The 19,421-nt window shown below is 41.8% G+C and overlaps 1 protein-coding gene across 2 annotated transcripts in view; it reads right to left on the bottom strand.

Moving 5' to 3' along the window:
• Window positions 1–19,421, bottom strand: part of COL19A1 (collagen type XIX alpha 1 chain) — a 2,198,704-nt gene that overhangs the window by 496,137 nt on the left and 1,683,146 nt on the right. For both annotated transcript variants that reach the window (XM_085610910.1, XM_085610909.1), the window contains exons 27-29: window positions 14,163–14,216; window positions 11,957–12,046; window positions 2,322–2,366 (exon numbers count right to left, since the gene is read on the bottom strand). In XM_085610910.1, the coding sequence (XP_085467036.1) occupies window positions 2,322–2,366; window positions 11,957–12,046; window positions 14,163–14,216 (189 nt within the window). The remainder of the gene's footprint in view (window positions 1–2,321; window positions 2,367–11,956; window positions 12,047–14,162; window positions 14,217–19,421) is intronic.

Raw genomic sequence — 19,421 nt, 5'->3', positions numbered from 1 at the left:
AAATAACGATGGACTGAGATGCAGTCCGAGTAATTACCTGTGGCTGGGATTAATTCAAGCATTCCCTCTATCACTTTTTTGAATACTTTTGTTCTCATAAAACAAGGACTGATTTTGTATTGTATTACCACCTAAATCTATAAATGCTGACAGAATTTGTTAAGTAAATCAAATTTCAAGTTGGAGCAAATAGGTAGCCTAAGCTGACAAGACCAGTGGTGAAGTTAAATTCCTGTTATCTATTACTTTAAAAAGAAAATCATGGAATGTGAATTATATCATGCCTCAGCCCAGCTGAAGTGTAGTCCAAAATGCATACAATTTGTACAGTCTGAAAGCAAATCGGAATGAAACCAATTCTGCTGGCATGCATTACTTCCAATAGCTGCAATTTTCAATCCTACTTTGGAAGTATGTCCTGGGCAAACATTGATCACTTAGCTGAGGTGGGCTATTTGAGCGGTGGCAGGAAAAGATGGCATCACAAAGGAGTAGAGCAGCAGCCATCATGTGTACATGAAAGTGACATAAATATATCGAAAAGACAGAAGTCTTTCATCCAGAGAGGTATCTTAGACCTCTGTCCCTGCCCACAGCAGGAGTGGAAGCTGTTGCCAGATCATGAAGAAGCAGTGGTTTATCCTTTCTGTAGGTCTGTATCTGTTGATGTGGATCAGGCCAGGATTGGGCCTTTTGAAGCCACCACTGGATAGAAAATGGCACTTCACCACCAACACCAAATTCCGACTGTATTGTCTGAAGCCTCAAGAACTTCTGCATTCCACTTGAACCCTTAAACCGGAACAGCTCTCTACGGGACAGATGACTTCCTTTTGACTGCCTCAGACTGAAAATGGGCTCCATCTTTTGTAAGAAAAACAGCTGCCCTTTAAAGATTTGTCTACCCTGGATATTGTTGGAGGCTTCACTTGAGAGAAACATGAAACATAGAAGGTTTATGGGATGTCTGGGAGGCGTGGGAGGGACCAGGAGTGATATTTCTAGAGTGCACAAGAATTTGTGACTCTTTGCAGTAGCAGACAGTGGCAGAGAGGTCTAAATCACCATTTGAGCTGGTACTGGAGTCCCACAGAAGAGAGCCTGGAAAAATGAGAGCATCAGAGTATACTAGCATGGAATATTACTGAGACAGAACAGTATGTTGTTTCTTTCTTGTTTTAAGTGTTGGTGGATAAGAAGTCTCTATTGGCCGTTTATAGATTGTGCTATTGTGACTTTGTTTAACACCGATGTTTCTATGGGTGTTTATTTTAATTTTTTTATTTTACAGAGTTTTATATAGCGCGAACTTGACCCGAAGGTATCAGGTATCAGAGCGCTTTACATAGCACCAGTTGCGTACATGAGGACACATTCGCTTTTTTTGTAAGGCACAGGGAGATTAAGTGATTTGCAAAGACTCACAGGATTTTCAGCGTCATTGCCGAGACTCAAACCCAGTTCCCCAGATTCGAGGTCGACCGCCCTAGCCATTAGGCAAACTCCTCTCCCCATTGTTGATATTTTATAAAAAACAACAATATCTCCAGTTTCCTTAATTATAACCATTTTATGACAATGTGCATATGAAATTCCTTTCAATTCCTTTTCTAGTGTTATTTGGTACTGGTTGAACCCATCATGTATTTCTCTGTGAAACACTTGTTGCTCGGGTCACGGGCACCAGGTGTTGACCAAAGTTTCTCAGTGAACAGATTTAGACCCTAATTTTGGTAAGGTGCCAAATTAATACATAAATGTTACTATATAGTGGGAACATGGTGGGGAAAGAGCCGAACATAGACACCCCACCAATGTATAAGAAAATGATGTGTGGTTCAAAACATATGTGATATGAAAGAAGTGTTGATAAAATAATTACGCATATAGTTGAAGAATGGACATGTCGGTGAGATAAAGGCACTGGAACGCTTAAGGGAAATTAACAAAGCTATCATTTATTTTATTTTTATTGCAATTTGGCACTTATGTAGCATACAAACTTCCATCAGTATGACAGATTAGCACTTTGGGTAGAGTGAATGTGATTTTCCAAATGAGTCGGTGGTTTTATAAAGGTAAATATGTTTCAGCACCCAAAGACCTAGCGATTTGAATATTGCCCCCTCTTGAGAATTGTCTTAGAAGCAACATAGGGACATGCTTTTTGAAGTCTTCTGAAAAAGCTCATGTTTAGCTATTACTTTGTAGTTATTGCTGTGTGCATGTTGTACCAATAAATACACGTAATGCTGCAAAGCAGCATTTTCCACATCCATTATTTTACTAAGAGGCAAATAGCTAGAAGGTCACTAACATACCTTAGGTCCGCGTGGTCCAATTACTCCAGGTACACCAGGTGATCCCTAAAACACAATTCTATGTTTAATTTAAAAAAAACTTTCAACACATATCATTCACAAGTATAAATATCAAAGACAGAAATGTTTTAAAAATGCCCAGCACAACAAATTTGCATTTAATTGAAATGTCACCACTCAGTTCTCTTGCGCACCAGCAATATTCCAAGTATTGTACAAAAATATTAAATCAGAATGCTTCATAAAATGAACAAACACATATTGAAATCTGCAGTAAGAGGTCTTCTTTTCACATGTATATATTTTTGGCTACTGCCAATGTAGGTATCATTATGTACATGTGAGTTGCTCTACGAAATTTGAAATGTAAAATAGGAAATGTGAGAGTGAGAATGGCACACAAGTAGATAGGGCCCAATACATATTGAAAATGTCTCACTAAGTTATATTACCTTCATTTGTATGGCACAGTACCATCTTCGTAATCTGACCATTCTTTATTCAACAAGAATCCTCATTGACTGAATTCAAGGTGGTATATCGTCATTGCGTTTTTCTAGAAAAGTCTGGTGGTTTACTTCTTCTCGTCTCCTGGTGATAGCAGAGTCCATGGTTCTCCCTTTTAAATACCCTAAGTATGCAATAGCACCACCCACACACACCCACTCGAAGACATACACAGGCACTCACACACCCACTCACAGACCCACACAGGCACTCACACATCTACTCCTGAACCCAATCAGGCACCCACATGCACTCTCACAGGACTCACAGATCTGCACAGTCACTCACACACTCCATCTCAAAGGTGACAGATTACATTTAGGATTAAAAAGTGAAACAAACTGTAGAAATTCACTGAAAAAACACAGGTTATAGGGATGTTATAGTTAGGTAATAGAATTTAGAAAAAACCTTAGAAATTCACTGAAAAAAACACAGGTTACAGGACGTTATAATTAGACTCAGATTTCACTCATACAAAACCATAGAAATTCAGCAGTTATAGTTACCTGAGCTAACTGCTAATGACCTCAGATATTACATCATTCATGACATGGTCCATGACATCACTGATGACATCATCCACAGAACCACTCACACCCCCGTACAACCTCTCGTATGCCCAATCAGATACTCACACAACAAGTCACAGACCCATACAAGTACTCATGCATCCACTTATTCTTCCATAGAGCCGCTCACACACTCACTCACTCATACAGCTTTAACCCAAGATTTAGAAACTCTACTTTTACGTCAAACCACATAGACTCCTACTCATAGTCCTGGACACCTTTTAGACCCAGTCTTTATGAATCTGAACAACCTTACCACCTCCCAAACAACCTAGGCGTTCATGGTCCAAGCTCAACATAAAGGAATGGAAGGATGGTCTCACTGAATTTGTTCCCACTCTAAAGGGTGACAAGATAGAAATATAACTAATTTGAGAAATGGCTAAGCAATACTCTTGAGCCTCTAGTCCCCTGTAAAGTTCCTAAACTACAAAAGACAGGGCCCCATTGTACACTCCAGAGCCGACTGTAAAAATTAAACTAAAATGAGGGAAGGAGAATGGAGAAGGGCGTATAATGAAAACAGCAAAAACTGCTGTAGAATAGCTATAAAAAAAAAATGCAAACAAGCCATAAGGCAGGCCAGAATTGCCTACCCAGTGGAGAAAATAAAGACTAACCCCAACTCCCCCAAGGAATTGTTTAAGGAAGTCAACAACCTCATGACTCTATCTTCCTGCTCCACGGGCCCTCTCCCTTCAAAAGAACGGTGCAACATGCTTGCAAACTATTTATTAACAAAATAAAACATATCTTGGATCTCCTACCACCAACCATCATGCCTCACATTAAAACTCTGGGAAGGGTGAGATCAGGTCCCATCCTGTCAGCTTTCCCCGCTTTGAGCCAGAAAACCATGGAAACCACTCTTAAGGCAATCAAATCAGGATCTACTTTGGACCTGGCCCCTCCTGATATTTTAGGGCTATGTGTAAATTCTTTATTATCCATCCTTATGGATATTCTCAACCACTCACTCGAAACACACGCTGTAAAGCCGCTCCTAAAAAATGCTACTGCTAATCACCCACCTCACAAATAGCTACAGACCCATGTCCCTGCTTCTGGTAGTACCTAATTTACTAGAAAAGCATGCTAATAAACATCTGTCCAGTTTTTTGGATGTCCTCCACCCCACCCAGACAGGTTTCAGATCGGGTTGTGATACAGAAACTGCACTGCTGGTAGCGACCGAGAAACTCCTCGTTATCTTTGACCAAGATGGTTCAGTTGCAATGATAATGATGGACCAAAGTGCAGCTCTTGATACGGTATCATACATCATGCTCATCCAGAGGGTGATGGAAGTTGGCATTACTGGGGAAGCCATCAAGTGGCTGGTAGCCTTCCTGGAGAATAGGAGCTTCCAAGTATCTGAAGGTCGATTATTTTCATCTATCTACCCTCTGCAGTGTGGAGATCCACACTTTATAATTTGTACATTCTCCCCCTAGCAGAAATTGTACAGTGTTACCGTCTAGCATTAGTGTTGTATGCAGATGATATGCAGATCATTATTGCCCTCACACCTAATGTCAGCTGAACCTCCACCGAACTCAATTCCTGTCTTAGGGAGGTCATAGACGGGATGTCTGCAAGCAGCCTGAAGCTTAGCTGCAACAAACCTGAGGTACTTGTGGTAGGCAACAACAGCCCAAAGTGGCGAGAATTGTCCTAGCCAAAACAACTAGATGAGCTACCAGACCAGCCAAAGCAGTAAAAAGTCTAGGAGTCTAGATAGCAAACAAGCTCATGATGGAGACTCAGGTCAAAAAACTGTCCGGTTCCTGCTTTGGTATCCAGAGATCTCTTGTTAAGCTACTCCAAAGACTATGAGAGATTGGGATCGATGTGTCTGCCCTGACCTGGTTAAACGATTTCCTGAAAAGTAGAATGCAGGATGCCTCGCTAGGAACATTCAAAGCCAGGCCCAGGCTGGTCGATAAAAGGGTCTCTCAAGGCTCTTGCCCGAGCCCTACAATTTTTATTTTGAATGTGGCACCACTGGTGGGCCAAAGTAGTCAGGGCATATGTTTTTGATATCTTATCATATGCTGATGACACTCAGCTGGTCATTTCCTTTGATGAGGGTCTTGACAAAGTGAAGAACCGCTTTTCAGTTGGAATGAAGGTTATCACTGAGTGGCAGAGATCATTCTGTTTGGGAAAGCTCAAGTCCTATCGACTCTGGACTGGTGGCCACCGGAGTTAGGCAAGGCCTGACTCCTAGCAAGGTAGTAAAAAACCTTGGACTCAAGGTAGACCAAGAACTTAACATCAATGCACAAATTCTAAGTACAATTGGTACTTACTGCCATATGCTATGATTGCTGGAGAAAGCTTTGTCATTCCTCCCTCCGTCTGTCAGACAGACCTTGGAACAGGCTCTTGTTGTGAGCCAGCTGGATTATGACAATGCTCTATTGCCTGCTGCCAATGAGTCACTATTGTCGAAATTGCAGGTCCTACAAAATATGGCAGCACGGTTGATCTGCAACCGACCACCCGTAATGGCCTCCACTCCTCCCTTAAAATCTTTACATTGGCTGCCAGTAAGGAAAAGAGTAGTGTTCAAAATGTTCTGTCTAACCCATAAAGCTCTGCAGGGCAAAAGTCCTAATTACTTTTGTCAGAGACTGAAACAATATCACCCCACTAGGAATTTACGTTCCAGTGAAAAGGAGTTATTGGCAGGGTCTCGTATTTGATGTTTTAGATGTGGCAGATCTTTCTCTTACTTGGCTCCCACTCTCTGGAACAAACCACCATTCGCAGTTCGAACCTGTCCTGACTAGAGCAAATTTAGGAAAGCATTAAAAACGGCACTGTTTTAGGATTGAGATTTAGCATCCAGCCTTTTGTATTGACTGTTTCACCGAGATACCCTGGTTGAGATGATTCAAGGGCGTTATAAAATCAAATCATTCATTCATTCACAAAAGTCTTACAGATGTTACTGATATCCACCAGAAGGGTAGTGGTACACAGTCTAATAAAGTCACGTCTAGACTATGATGACTTCCTCTATTTAAGGAGTCCTAAATATGTGATAAAAAGGCTCCAAATGCTGTAGAAAGCCACTGGAAGAATACTGCTCAAAATATACAAGCACCAATCCACAAGACCAGCCCTATCAGCCCTACACTGGCTGACAATCCAAACGAGAATTCACTTTAAGGCTCTGAGAGGGAGTAGCGTAGGCAGCTCCTTTGTGTACATTGTATCTGTACTCTGGAATGCTCTTCTAGCCTCTTTCATAAGTCAGAAGCATGCTTCAGAAAATCTTTCAAAAATACACCTTTTCTGAAGAGTTTTAGTCAATTGGTTCATCATGGTAGCTTGGTAGCTTGGTTAGGTTGTTGCAACAAGCGCTGGGGGAACCGGTCGTGTAGCCATGCAGTATATAGAAAGGACTGAATTGAACTGAATTTATGTCAGGAGCCTGTGGTAGTTGAGATAACAGTTTTCATGTACATATTCAGTCTTCTGCTCTGGATTGTGAATGATCCTAAAGCTATCTTCTCCAGCAGAATGTCTCCCACTGGAATATTCTGTTAGCTAAGTGTTAGCTATTCGGACCCTCAGATCCAACCACCATCGTCTCTTAGCTATCTCCCATTTTTGCAAGTCTAGAATGGGCGGTAGATCCTTTGCGGTCATAGCTCCAAACTTTAAAATGCCCTGCCACTCCCCCTACGCTCATCTGAGTCAGAACCTATCTTTCATCGGGCCCTGAAAACCTGGTTGTTCTCCAACTTCTAGTTCTCTTATCCGTGCCTGCCATCTGCCGTCTGCCTCAGCGCTGGGACACCCCCGTTGGGGGTAGCATTGCGCTTTATAAGCTTCTAAAATGATAATAACATTCTTGCTCTTTATTTGAACTGTGCGATCTTCACAGGCAGCTATTCAGGAAAAAAGACATAGTGGTCGGTGGGTTGATAGTGTAATGAAGCTTGTCTCAGGGACTAGCTCTGTAGCTCCTCTGTAGACATCAACCAGCTGGCAGCCAATCAAAATTTGGTATTTTGGGTAGTATAGAGAAGTCAGATTTACAATGGGCTTCACAGAGTGGGTGAGTTAGAGATTGTATCAGGTGCAAAAAAACAAAATGGAGGCAGGGGGAACAGATGTTGTCTGCCTCCTCCATCATAGGGCACCTTACATCATCTAGGGCGGTGCAATAGGTACCACAGCACCGGGCACTGACTTGGGGTGGAGGCGCCATGTTTATTGTTTTAAAAGCGCCAGATGCCACGTTCCTTGTCCCAGCGATTTTCAAGCATCAATAAAATGTCAACTCCGGTGATTAATGTTCTTCGTGGAGAGAGACCAGAGTCTGGTAGCGGATGTTTTGACTCATCATAGCGCAGAAGGTTAATATGCCTGCTGCAAAGAATGTGTCCCATTCAGATCACAAAGTGCATACACTATGAATAGGTCAATGGGTTATCGCTTTTGTCAGAGAGATCCTTTTGTTACTTGCAGTTTAAAAGTTAAAATCCTAATATAGAGCGGTGAGCTATTAACTGTCATCAAAGAGCTGCCTGCATGCAAATTGGAAGGAATATATTGCAGCTACATGTTTTTTGCCCAGTCTTTCCTTATCCTAACATAGCAAAAAGGGTTCATTTGGGTAGAAATCAATTCTTATTATCAAAGAAAACCCCTAACAATGGTGTTACATTTGAAATTCAGAATTTGTGCTTTTCCAGACCAAAGGCTCTTAAACTATACAGCCTACCAGTATGGATGACCAGTGACTCCTACACCTTGTGGGCCTCTGTCTTATGTAACATTTCATATAAACTGATTTACACATGCATGATAGTATCTGTGCAAAGTATGTGTGATGTAAAGTGTTCTGACACCTTAAACTCGTATGAGTGGCGCTATAAAACTAAATGAATCTAAGAGACAGTGGTTATGGAGACTTGGGGGCATTGTCAAATGGTGGTAGTGAGGGAATCCGTGGTGAGGTGGTCATGGGGGGTGCCAACAAACATTGTCGTACAGGGCCCCACCAGTACTAAAGCCAGCCCTGCCCGACATCCTTGATGGGGTGGTCAATGGGACCATGAAAAGGCACCACAAGGGATAAATGATTTAAAATGAACCTTTATTGTCAACTATTTACAACCTGACCCTTAGCCGTAGTGTAGAATATAGTCATATTATCACTAGTATCAGTGAATGTTACAGGACTTTGCAAAGAGATAAAGAGCTGTGCACAAAATGGCTAAAAACACTTATTTGCCACCCACAGAGTAATAGATGTGGAGGTAATAGTAGTGGAAGTGGAAAAAAGCCACAACATCTATAGATGGTGCTGTAAATGGATATAAAACACCTAGGGCCTCATGTAGGAAGCCAAATACCGGTCGGTAACGGCCGAAATTCGGTAAATATCCCGTTACCGACCGGTATTTAGGCATTTGCTATGTAGGGGGCTCATTTCTGGATTCGGTATTTACCGAATCGGAAATTAAGAAATCGGTAAAATACCGATTCGGTAAATACCGAATCCAGAAATGCAATGTAGGGAGCACTCTAAAGAGTGAAAATCAGTATTAAGAATTTGTTATTTACCACCAAATACAGGTTGGTGATAAATAACGAATACCTTGCAAAAAGCAATATTTTGCTGATTTAAGAGTGCCATGTGGCAGACATACATGCCCTTAGGGCATGTATGTGCGCATCATGTGCACACATGCAAGATTCAGGGGTGCAACAGGGTGTCAATGTGACACCCTGCCACCCTTGTATATGCTCCCCCCATTACCGAATCGGTATTTACCGAATCGGTATTTACCGAATCGGTAATGAGGCATACCTTCCCATTGATTCCTATGGGCCTCCAGGCCCATAGGAATCAATGGGAAGGTATGCCTCATTACCAAATCGGTAAATACCGATTCATAATTTCCGAATTTTACCGATTCGGTAAACATTACCGAATCATTACCTACATCACATTTACCGATTCATAAATACCGAATCGGTAAAATTCGGTATTTATGAATCGGTAAATGTGAGGCTACCTACATATGGCCCCAAGTTTTAAATTATGGGCCTTTTAGAAAGAGTAAAAGACGATGGGCCTAACTAATTAACTGGTCATTTACTTCACAAAACTCTGTGTTTTATAAGGCATGCTGAAATTTGAAAATACGTCTTACTCCTGATGTGTGCGCTATTCTCTACCATGAGCCTGATCTTGTTCAAGTACTCTTCTTACTACTTGTTACTACACTACTACACCTTTTGCTATCAACACAAGAAATACTATAAAACCCAGCTGTAACTTCCTAAAGCAGTTCTGATGTCTAAGGTCGTCCAGGGATGCTATAATCTGCAGAAGAATTAGCATTATCATAGGAATAATTTATCCAATAATCTCTCTCTTCTCGCTTCTTCCAATATCAGATTTTCAATTTTTTAAAAGATAAAGAACTGTAGCTCTAATCTCCGTTTCACCCTCAGTCTGCTAATTCTTGCAAACTAGTCTACACCCTAAAGAGTATTATCAGACACAAACATCCCCTTTTCCTTTCAAATTTCAAATTGACTGATTGGATTTAGAGAAGGTTACTCCTATACTAGACGGAGTCAGAAATGTGTTGGTTAAATGTTATTGATGCACAGATTTCAATTAGTCCTGGTGGCAACAGCAACTAAGGAGGTTTTGTTTTTTTGTAGAAAATGTTACAACAGCTTCGTTATTTCTCTTTGTATGTACATTCTAGGCAGCATACAACATATAAAACCGTCCCTTTTGTATGTTTTCTTCAGGGGCTAGAACTGAGACAGTGCCCAGCTTTCTCAATGACATTAAAGAATACTTTGAGAACCTCATGAGTATTGAGCTCTGTGACTAGGAGGAGGCGCGTGCGTGACTGGCACTCAAGGCTGTTGACTCTCAATGAATGGGTTTACGTTTACAAATTCCTTGTTGTGGATAGGAAGAATATAGGTGAAGAGCATCTAGCATATTGTCATGCAGGAAGCACTGTTAGTATTCTTTTCTTGACTGGCAGTACCAATTAATTTGTTGTATAGATCAAACAAGCTAACTACAAACTCCATCATACACACCTATTCATGGCTATCAGACCTATGTATGTTTATCCTTGCACACCTGGTTGAAATGGTCCATGTGCTGTCAATCTCAGGACTACACCAATCATCTACAACTTGCAAATGTCTTAAAACAAAGCCACCTAAATCAAAATGAACATGCTTAAATCAGAGCAGATTATCCCTGCACTTAATAGTGACTGGTTACATACAAAGTCCAAATCTAATTATGGTACACCTTCCACAAGGCCCTATAAAAGAGAGTTCCAGTCTATCAAACCAAGAACTTTTGAAGTACCTGCCGATCAGAAGTCTGAGGTTGGCTTCCTTTAACCTGCTTACCATCCAATCTACCAAACATCAGTGGTTTGTGGCACTATCTATCCATTGGCAATACTCTGCTCTCTGTCACACCATTCCCGGTCACCTTTAACTTGAACAAGACTTGGTAAAATTCTGAACGGTTTGAAAACTATGTGTCCTAGAGTGCCTTGATGGACAAGGATGCATTTAAGTCTTTATTACCGTTTTTGTTACCATTTGGCTCTTTTGTTTCTCCTTACTGGAATATCCCATTACTGTGCTTTGCAAAAGCTGCAAAGTAGTAATGGGTGCTTCACACAAAGTAAAAATTAAAAATCCAAAGCAGCCAAAACAAAGCAAAGACCTCTTTAGTCGTGTTTCTCAGACCATCTACTTTTCAAAGCTGCTCCTTTGATCCCTGACCAATAACTTTTTTTCCCAGCAATTGCATAGAAATTTCATTTTTCTAAATACAGCCAATGCTACGTACAGGGTAACTGTATTAAACAAATCACTGCTTTATGGGCGATATCAACTCCTTGAACCATATTGCACATTCATTTACAGATGGATATGCAAAATATCTTAATTTTTTACAAACACTACAAATACTGAGAGCCTCACCACTATGTCATTTACAGTTGAGCGAAAAGAGCATACCTAGTCCTTAGACGTACAACACACACTGCTGCATTGGACTGTTAGGTTTACAAACCCACGCTATACAACCATATTCATTTATTTATGTAAAGTGCATTTGTTCATCACTTCATTTATTCATTTAGTCATGTATTCATAGATACTCATTTTTTCGTTCATTCATTAAATATATATATAGTCTGATAAAAAATCACTTCTTTAAGCAACTCACTATGGGGCATATTATCAAGACAGGCGATAAAATTATCGCCGCTTTAGTGGCAGAAAACTGCCGCTAAAATGGCGATAATGGGCTTAATAATATGCTCTATGGAATTCCAATTGAAGCCCATGTTAGATGTGAAGGACACCTAACCTGAGCTTCAATTGGAATTCCATAGAGCATATTATCAAGCCCATTATCGCCGTTTTAGCAGCAGTTTTCTGCCACTAAAACGGCGATAATGTTATCACCTGTCTTGATAATATGCCCCAAAGTTCCTAGGATGACTCACTTGTATGAACACTACTTACTGGTACGCCTGGTAGGCCTTCTCCTGGTGGTCCTGGATCACCTTTAGGGCCGAAAGGTCCAGGAGGTCCTCTCTCACCACCAGCCTCTCCCTGGAAAACAAGAGCAACATTTTATTGCTATCTGTTTAGATGATCCAAATGGAACTTCATAATATATTTGTCCTCGGTCCATTCTGGAGACAACATAGAATTTAAGATTAAATTAGAGCACTTTTAAAGAAAATGCACACATTTACAGGTATAACAAGTATGTCATACAAGCATTTGAAATGGTTTAATTTGGCCAGAACACGAAACTAAAATTCTTGTCTACAATATGAAGTATATATCTATAAACCAGATGAACATAGCACTAATCCAGAAATACTCATCACAATTTGCAAGCAGTATTTTTGCAACCAGTGTGGTAATTTGCAAACTGACCTAGGTAATAATAACGCGTTCAAAATTACCAATGCCTAGTGGGTCGCAGATCAAACTGCCTCATGAATAATAATGAGGTAGGTCGCAAATTGCAACCCACTAGAATTTACAGCCATCACAGGGACAGTGGCCTGCTGGGTTCAGCAGACCACCATGTCTGATACTGCTTTTAAATATAGCAATTCTTTTAAAAAATGCAGCATGTTTTCCTCAAAGGAATACAGGATGCATTTTAAAAAAAAAAGCGTCAGTATCAAAGAGTAGACAGTGGTCCTTAAAGGAAAACAGGATGTGTTTAAAAAGAATGAAAAGTGTAAGTTTAATTTTTTAGGAGTAAGCACTGTCCATGAGATCACTGTCTATTGTTAAAAAATATATTTTTGTGAACATTCACAAGGGAAAGAGTCCCTTTCCGTGTACCACCTAAAAAAATAATGTTCTGCAACCGGAATATCATTTGAACACATCTATACATCCAAAGCAAATTGGTATTTGGAAGGAATGCCCTAAACCCGCCCCTTCCAAATGCTGATTAGGACTTTGGTTGCAAATTCAAATTGCGATTTAGTCGCATGCTACTAATTCACAATTTGTGGTTTGTATATACAGAATAGCTTTTTTGCAGTCACAAATGCCCATTCTGCAAATCGGATCTAATGTGACTGAAAAAATGCTACATGTATTTAGCCCAATGTGCTTATCATAGGCAGTTCATGAAGTGTTTTTGCAATGACTGAACTGGTGCTGAAAAACAGGTTTTGCTCCATTACAAACTTCAGAAGCTGCCTGGGTGTTTTTTTAATTGCTTTATTTGTTTTTTTATGTGAGGTGGTAAATGGAATCACCCATGGCAACATTACTTACATAACAGTATGCAAAGATAATCAAACAATGATATCGGTAAAAAAATAACTGAACACAAGCATTGGCAAAGCCAATAGATCTGGGTTAGCTAAAAGCTTTTTCGATTTGTCAATGCTTGATTTGTTATGGCTTTTGTAAGACTTTTGTTTAAGCGCTGCAATGCCCTTGCCAATACAAAAAACATTCACTAAAAGCAAAAATATATTTGGGCCTCACAAAGCACACGTTGCCATTGTGTCATGTGAGAAGCTGCTCCGTGTTTTCACAGTGCATGCGACACCTGCATGCACTTTCAAAGGGGATTAGAGATCCCCTTACAGGCGGGTGCAGTCAGTGAGTGTACCCGCTTGCAAGAGGATGTCTGATGGGTCCATGGAATTCACTTTACCCCCTGCAGAGGGCTGCTCTCAGGGGGCGCACTGACAGTGCATCACCTTTTAAATGGCACACTGTCAGAGTGCCATCGGAGGGCTGCTTTAACTCTGCGCCCGCGTCTGTAATATGGCGCGGGCGCAGAGTCAAAGGAATCCCCTTATTTGCATAGGGCATGCCCCTACGCAAATGAGGGAACACACTCTGTTGATAGCGCTGGCACTTTAAGTGCGCCAGCGCTATCGGTATTATAAAAGGGGCGCACAAGCATCTGCATAGTACCTTCTATAGTACCAAAGTGCCCCGGGTCACGCAAAGCGGGCGCAAACGCCCATTGTGCCCCCGGGCACCTTATGTAATATGGCCCCTGAACATCAAGAACTCAACAGAGTGAGGGCATACAGAATGCTGCGCACAGAGATGCTTGCACATGACAGCGGCGCGACAATCCAGGCTAAGGCCTCGAATTATACCACAGATTTTTAATAGCCTTGCACCATACTATGCATTTGCTTTAATTCAGCTTCATGTGCCTGCCCAAACATACCTTTAGACCTTTCATTCCTGGTTTTCCTGGTATGCCATGTTCTCCTGGTATCCCCTAGGAAATTCAAACAAACAATTTAGATTGCAAGTAGTTATAGCATGGTCAAACGTGTAGTTCAACCAACTCGTCGCATCATGCGAGATTGCGTCCTGAAGTGGGAAAAGCACAGGTGATGACGTCAGCAACACAGTCAAACCGGCTTATACAGGCCATATCTCCTTGAGAGGGCAAAAGACCCTCGGCCAAGCTTACAGTTCTTTCATGCCCAGGCTATTATGCTATCTGTGACATAAGTTAAGTTTTGATGGCAACATGGCAGCAATATGCATTCCCTGTAGGAAAAATATGTTTTAAACAACAATATAAAAAGTGTACACGTTCTTAATGTATGAATTTGGAACGTGAAAAAAGAAATATGGTACAGTGCAAGAGCTTGAAAGGAAAAAAGTACCAACATTAAGTAAGTGTTGTGTGAATTATTGTCTGTGCCCTGGGTGCCATTATTGTAATTTAAATGCTTTGCCTCATAAGGTTTTTCCCTATGAGTAAAATTTAGAAAGACAGCAATAGAAATACTGCCAGAGTTGGCGCCGGAAAAATCTTGTTTGGAGTTTTAACATTCGAGCTTTCTATTTAATAAAGTGCAATGTGAAAACCAAGCTGGAGTTACTGACCAGTGCTCTGGAATAGTGAGGGTTGTGCACATATAACACAATCTGAAGTGTGTGTGCATGTGTGTGTGTGTGTGTGGGGGGGGGGTAATGCACTTACAAATATCGCCAATCTAATCCTGAGAGGGAGCAATTTATACATATCACTAACCTAGGATTCACATTGTGAACGGCATACTTTTTCATGCACTACAGTGATGTGAAAAATAGAATGGTGTGTATAATTTGCAAAAACGCTGCATAAATTAGATTGGATTTTCTCGTTTAATGGGTCAGCTAAGTTGAAGCACAGCTGAGCTCCTGGGGCCGCATTATACATGCAGCGCAATTTCCTTCATTGCGCTGGTCGCACCTTTTAAATGAAGGAAAATGCGATGTATTATGATGAATGCTCTGCCCTCATAACATAACAGATGTATTTGCAAAGCACACTTATCACCCATGGGTCTCAAGGTGTTGAATAACAGTTGTTTACCCAACTCAAGGGTACTTTTGTTATCAACCTCAAATGGATGAAAGGCTGAGTGGACCCCCCCAGGATTTGAACCTGTGACCATGAGGTCGAACAAAGTCCCCTGCAGTGGATGCATTAGTCCACTAAGCCATCAGACCCAGGTCTCGGGGTAGTCACAAACTCGCACCTCCCTGGGGGCAGCACATTCATGTGAAAAACTGAGCGGCTGCTTTACCGCCGCTCTGTGTTTTCACAGTGCAGTCGGCAACTTACCTGCACTTTTAAAGGGGATTAGAGATCCCAGTGCAGGCGGCTGCAGTCAATGACTGCACCTGCCTGCAAGGGGATGTCTGGGGTTCAATGGGATTCCCCTTACACCCCTCCAGAGAGCTGCTCTCAGGGGGTGCACTGACAGTGCACAACCTTTTAGGCTGCGCAAGGGGGCGCACTGACAATGTGCCACCTTTTAGGTGGTGCGACTGCTGAGAGCTTCTTTTCCTCTGCGCCTGCTTCTGTATAATGGCGCAGGCACAGAGGCAAAGGGACTCTCTCCTTTGCAAGGGGCATGCCCCAATGCAAATGAGGGAACGCCACCTGAAGATAGCGCTGTCGCTTTATGTGCACCAGCGCTATTGGTATTACAGAAGCAGTCGCAGATGTGTCTGTGGCCCCTTCTGTAATACCAAAGTGCCCTGGGGGCATGCAAAGCGGGTGAAAATGCCTGTCGCACCCCTGAGGCACTTTATGTAATACGGCCCCTGATGTCATATACATAGGTTTGGAGAACCCAAGGATTATGTTTCAGATTTAGAGTTCTTTGGACAATGACCATAGTGAAAGACAAGCCTGGAAGCATGTGGTGGGCAACAGGTTTATATTTTTACCATGCATTCAATTGGTGTGAGGCCCATTGAGAGGGCGTGCACATGTCACTGCCTTTTCCATAGTTTGACAGATTATAAATTTAACAGTAAAATAACAGGAGGCCTCTTCTATTAAGGGACTGATCAATAGTGGCACAGTTACTGGCGGTAGATAGCTCTGCACCTAGAATTAAACTACCGTGCAGCATCCCCTCAACATTGGTGTGCTGTTATGAGATAATAACCTAATAGTGATTTACCCTTCCTGTTTACACATGTATTTCCCCACTACTTGTTAATTTTCCAGCTATACGTTTGACATAGTTTAGGCAGGTAGAACTCGTCCCAATTTAATTGCACCCAGTATGTCTGAGTGCAGTGAAATCAATGGGCGAAGAATCGGGCTGAATGGTATCTTCCACTTCACCCGACTTGTGATCAGGCTGTAAGTGATATCTTGCAGAATATGCTGCATGATTAATGCAATGAGTGGCACCATCTAAGGATGTCATGTGATTCTGCAAGTAAAATCAGTTGCTAGCAGCAGTGTTGGAAATAAGGTGGATCCAGCGAGATCCAGCAGCTATTATTAAGCCGAATCCATGCCAAGTGAAAGAAGCTGAATTTGTCCCAATGAAATAAGCTGAATTTGTCCCACTGTATTTTGCAGTCAATGGGATATATTCGGCTGCTTCCACTCGTTACCTGCTTTTGGTGCTGAGCTTCAAGCTGTAGGGGATGGGGTAGTTCTTATTTTCAGCCAGACCCAACAAAAAGGCCTCCATTAAAGGGCCATCAACCATCCTTTTGTTGAAATATCATCCTGGCTGAGAGTTATCTGGAGCCTAAAACCTTTGAAATGTAAGGGGAAAAAACACTCAGCTTGTTATCACTTCTGGAGATGTTAATAGAACCTATGATTTAGAGGCAGGTTTTTGACTCCTGTATGCATGAGCTATTCATGCACTGTAAGAATTTTAGATTGTAATGCTTTGTAACATTTACATGGCACTTGCTTCCCTTATGTGGGGTGCTGATTAGCAGTGTGATGGATGAGGAAGTGTGATAGACAGGCACAAAGTTTATAGCTTTGAGTAAGCTGGTAGCTTTGAGCAGCTCTGCAGGTCCCTTTTTTTATATTTCTTATTTTCATAGTCCTCTTAGCTTGCTACTGCACTGGGTTGTCCATTCTGAGATATTTTGTTTAAAGTTTGCAGTCCTGAGCAAGAGTAGTTTGGAGTAAGACATGGATCAGGATCTGTTGGGATGGACTTTGTCACTATCATCCCATAGCTGATTGCCATTGTGAGATGTCAAAAGGTGGTTATAGCATATAACTAGTTGGGACCAGCAGTGGTAAACTAAACTAAAGTCCACGGTTGGCCAGCACCATTTAGCAGATTTTTTCAGTTATACAGGGCCTGTTCAGTTTGTGATGGGTGGTTAATTGCTGTGGACTGGTACAGTACTGGGTGATGGGCAGCTTAGTCGTATGTGAGAGTGTTAAATACCATAAGGAATATAATATGCAGTCGATATGAACTACAATCGCCTTTCAGACCGCTGAGTGTTATGGTATTAGTGTGTTCTAAATACTGTATTGTATTGTATTTATATAGCACTTACTACCCCTGAAGAGGTATTGTAGCACTTTACACCAGGCAGCAAACTTCTCTGGAACTCATGGTTAGTAGTTTTTTTTTGCCCATTGTTGGTTATTGGGATTGGTTTTGCACACTTACGGAAGCCACCCTATCCATTTGATCATTGAAATAAAGTGTTGGAAATTTGCAGAGAGACAATAATAGGGATTATGACAAACATGCATGTGATATGGAGTAGGCTGTGCTCGGAGAGAGGAGGCATGAAAAAGAGTCAATCAAAAGAAAAAGAAGAGTCGACTGTCAGAACTTTTAAGGCAAAGCCAGTTTCCATGAAGGCTTTTTAGGAATATTGTGGAGATTTCGTGAAATTGTATGCAAAATTGGAGAATTAAGTAACATTATATGCATGTGTTGCACTATCATTGTAGGCCATGAGAACACCAGTACGCACACACCACCATCACATACAGGTAAAGAGATTCAAAATACATATGGTTTAATTTTCCCATAAATCAGATGGAACAAACACAAAACAAGAATGTTGTATTTTAAATGTTTCTGCTTGAGATGTTCTTTCCCTTTCCATCTAGTGATCAGGGTGGGATGAAAGATAACACAATCTGTTTTAGGGAATTAGTGTACATAATGCTTTACAAAGCAGGTAGCAGTGGGCAGTTTCCAATCTGAAGTAACCACAACATAGCCACAAAATGAAGTGTGAGATCTTACATCTGGCTGTCATTCTGCCTTCCTGTAGCAGTAATCTGACTGCACAAAAGGAAAGGCCCTGACTTGAAACATCCTCACCTGAACAATAGAAACTACCTCTCTCACTTCACGGTTTGATCTCCATCCTCAAGCCATAGGAATGAAGGCCTTACACTCCCACTGATGACTGCATGTATTTGTCTTGAGTTCAGAAATAAGGCAACAGGGTTCACCATTTAGGTAAGACTTAACACCATTCAATTGTCTAGCAGTGCTCAATTGAAAACAGTTACAGGTGAGCTTAGCCTATATTTCCAAGGATCCCTGTCAAACTCCCCAAATGATGCAAACATTTTATGATGATGGTCCATACTGCCTTTTAATTACAGCGTGCTATCATATTTTAATGCACGTAATACTGTGAGGCACAGACACTGCGCAAGTGCTTCATTTGCAAAACTGGAACAAATGATGTAAAAATCAGTTTTGATGCAACCATAGCCCATAGACTTCCCCAGGGCCGCACTGGGAACGAAAACCCGCCCTGGCAAAGTGCTCAGCCGGCCCCCCGGGGGAGGTGTTTGCCAGGGCAGATATCGGCCGATTTTGTTCCAGGGGCCGATATTGCAGCTATGCTGCAAAAACCGCCCTGTAACAAAAACGGCCCCCTAGGGGCCCAAAACCAGCCCCCACCATTGCGGCCCACCGGGGAAACGCCCGGTGCCCGCTACGGCCTGTCCGGCCCTTCGACCAAGCACTGTGTAATGCAGGGCTGATGAAGCGCCAGCATGGCATTTTCTATTGCCTTCTAGTGTCAGGAAGGACCCAGTAACCCACACAAAAACAATCCAAGCAACAGAGTTGTGAAGTTGGGAGGGCATTACAATAATACAGTGCTTAGGTGGTGGACATAAGAGTGCTGGTGGCTGAAGCTCTGCTCAGTAGCCAACGGCATGTGC

Source organism: Triturus cristatus, chromosome 6, assembly GCF_964204655.1.
Source record: "Triturus cristatus chromosome 6, aTriCri1.1, whole genome shotgun sequence".
In the NCBI taxonomy this organism is placed as follows: domain Eukaryota; kingdom Metazoa; phylum Chordata; class Amphibia; order Caudata; family Salamandridae; genus Triturus; species Triturus cristatus.
Note: the sequence above shows the minus strand (reverse complement) of the source record. Positions and strands in the feature narration are given on the sequence as shown.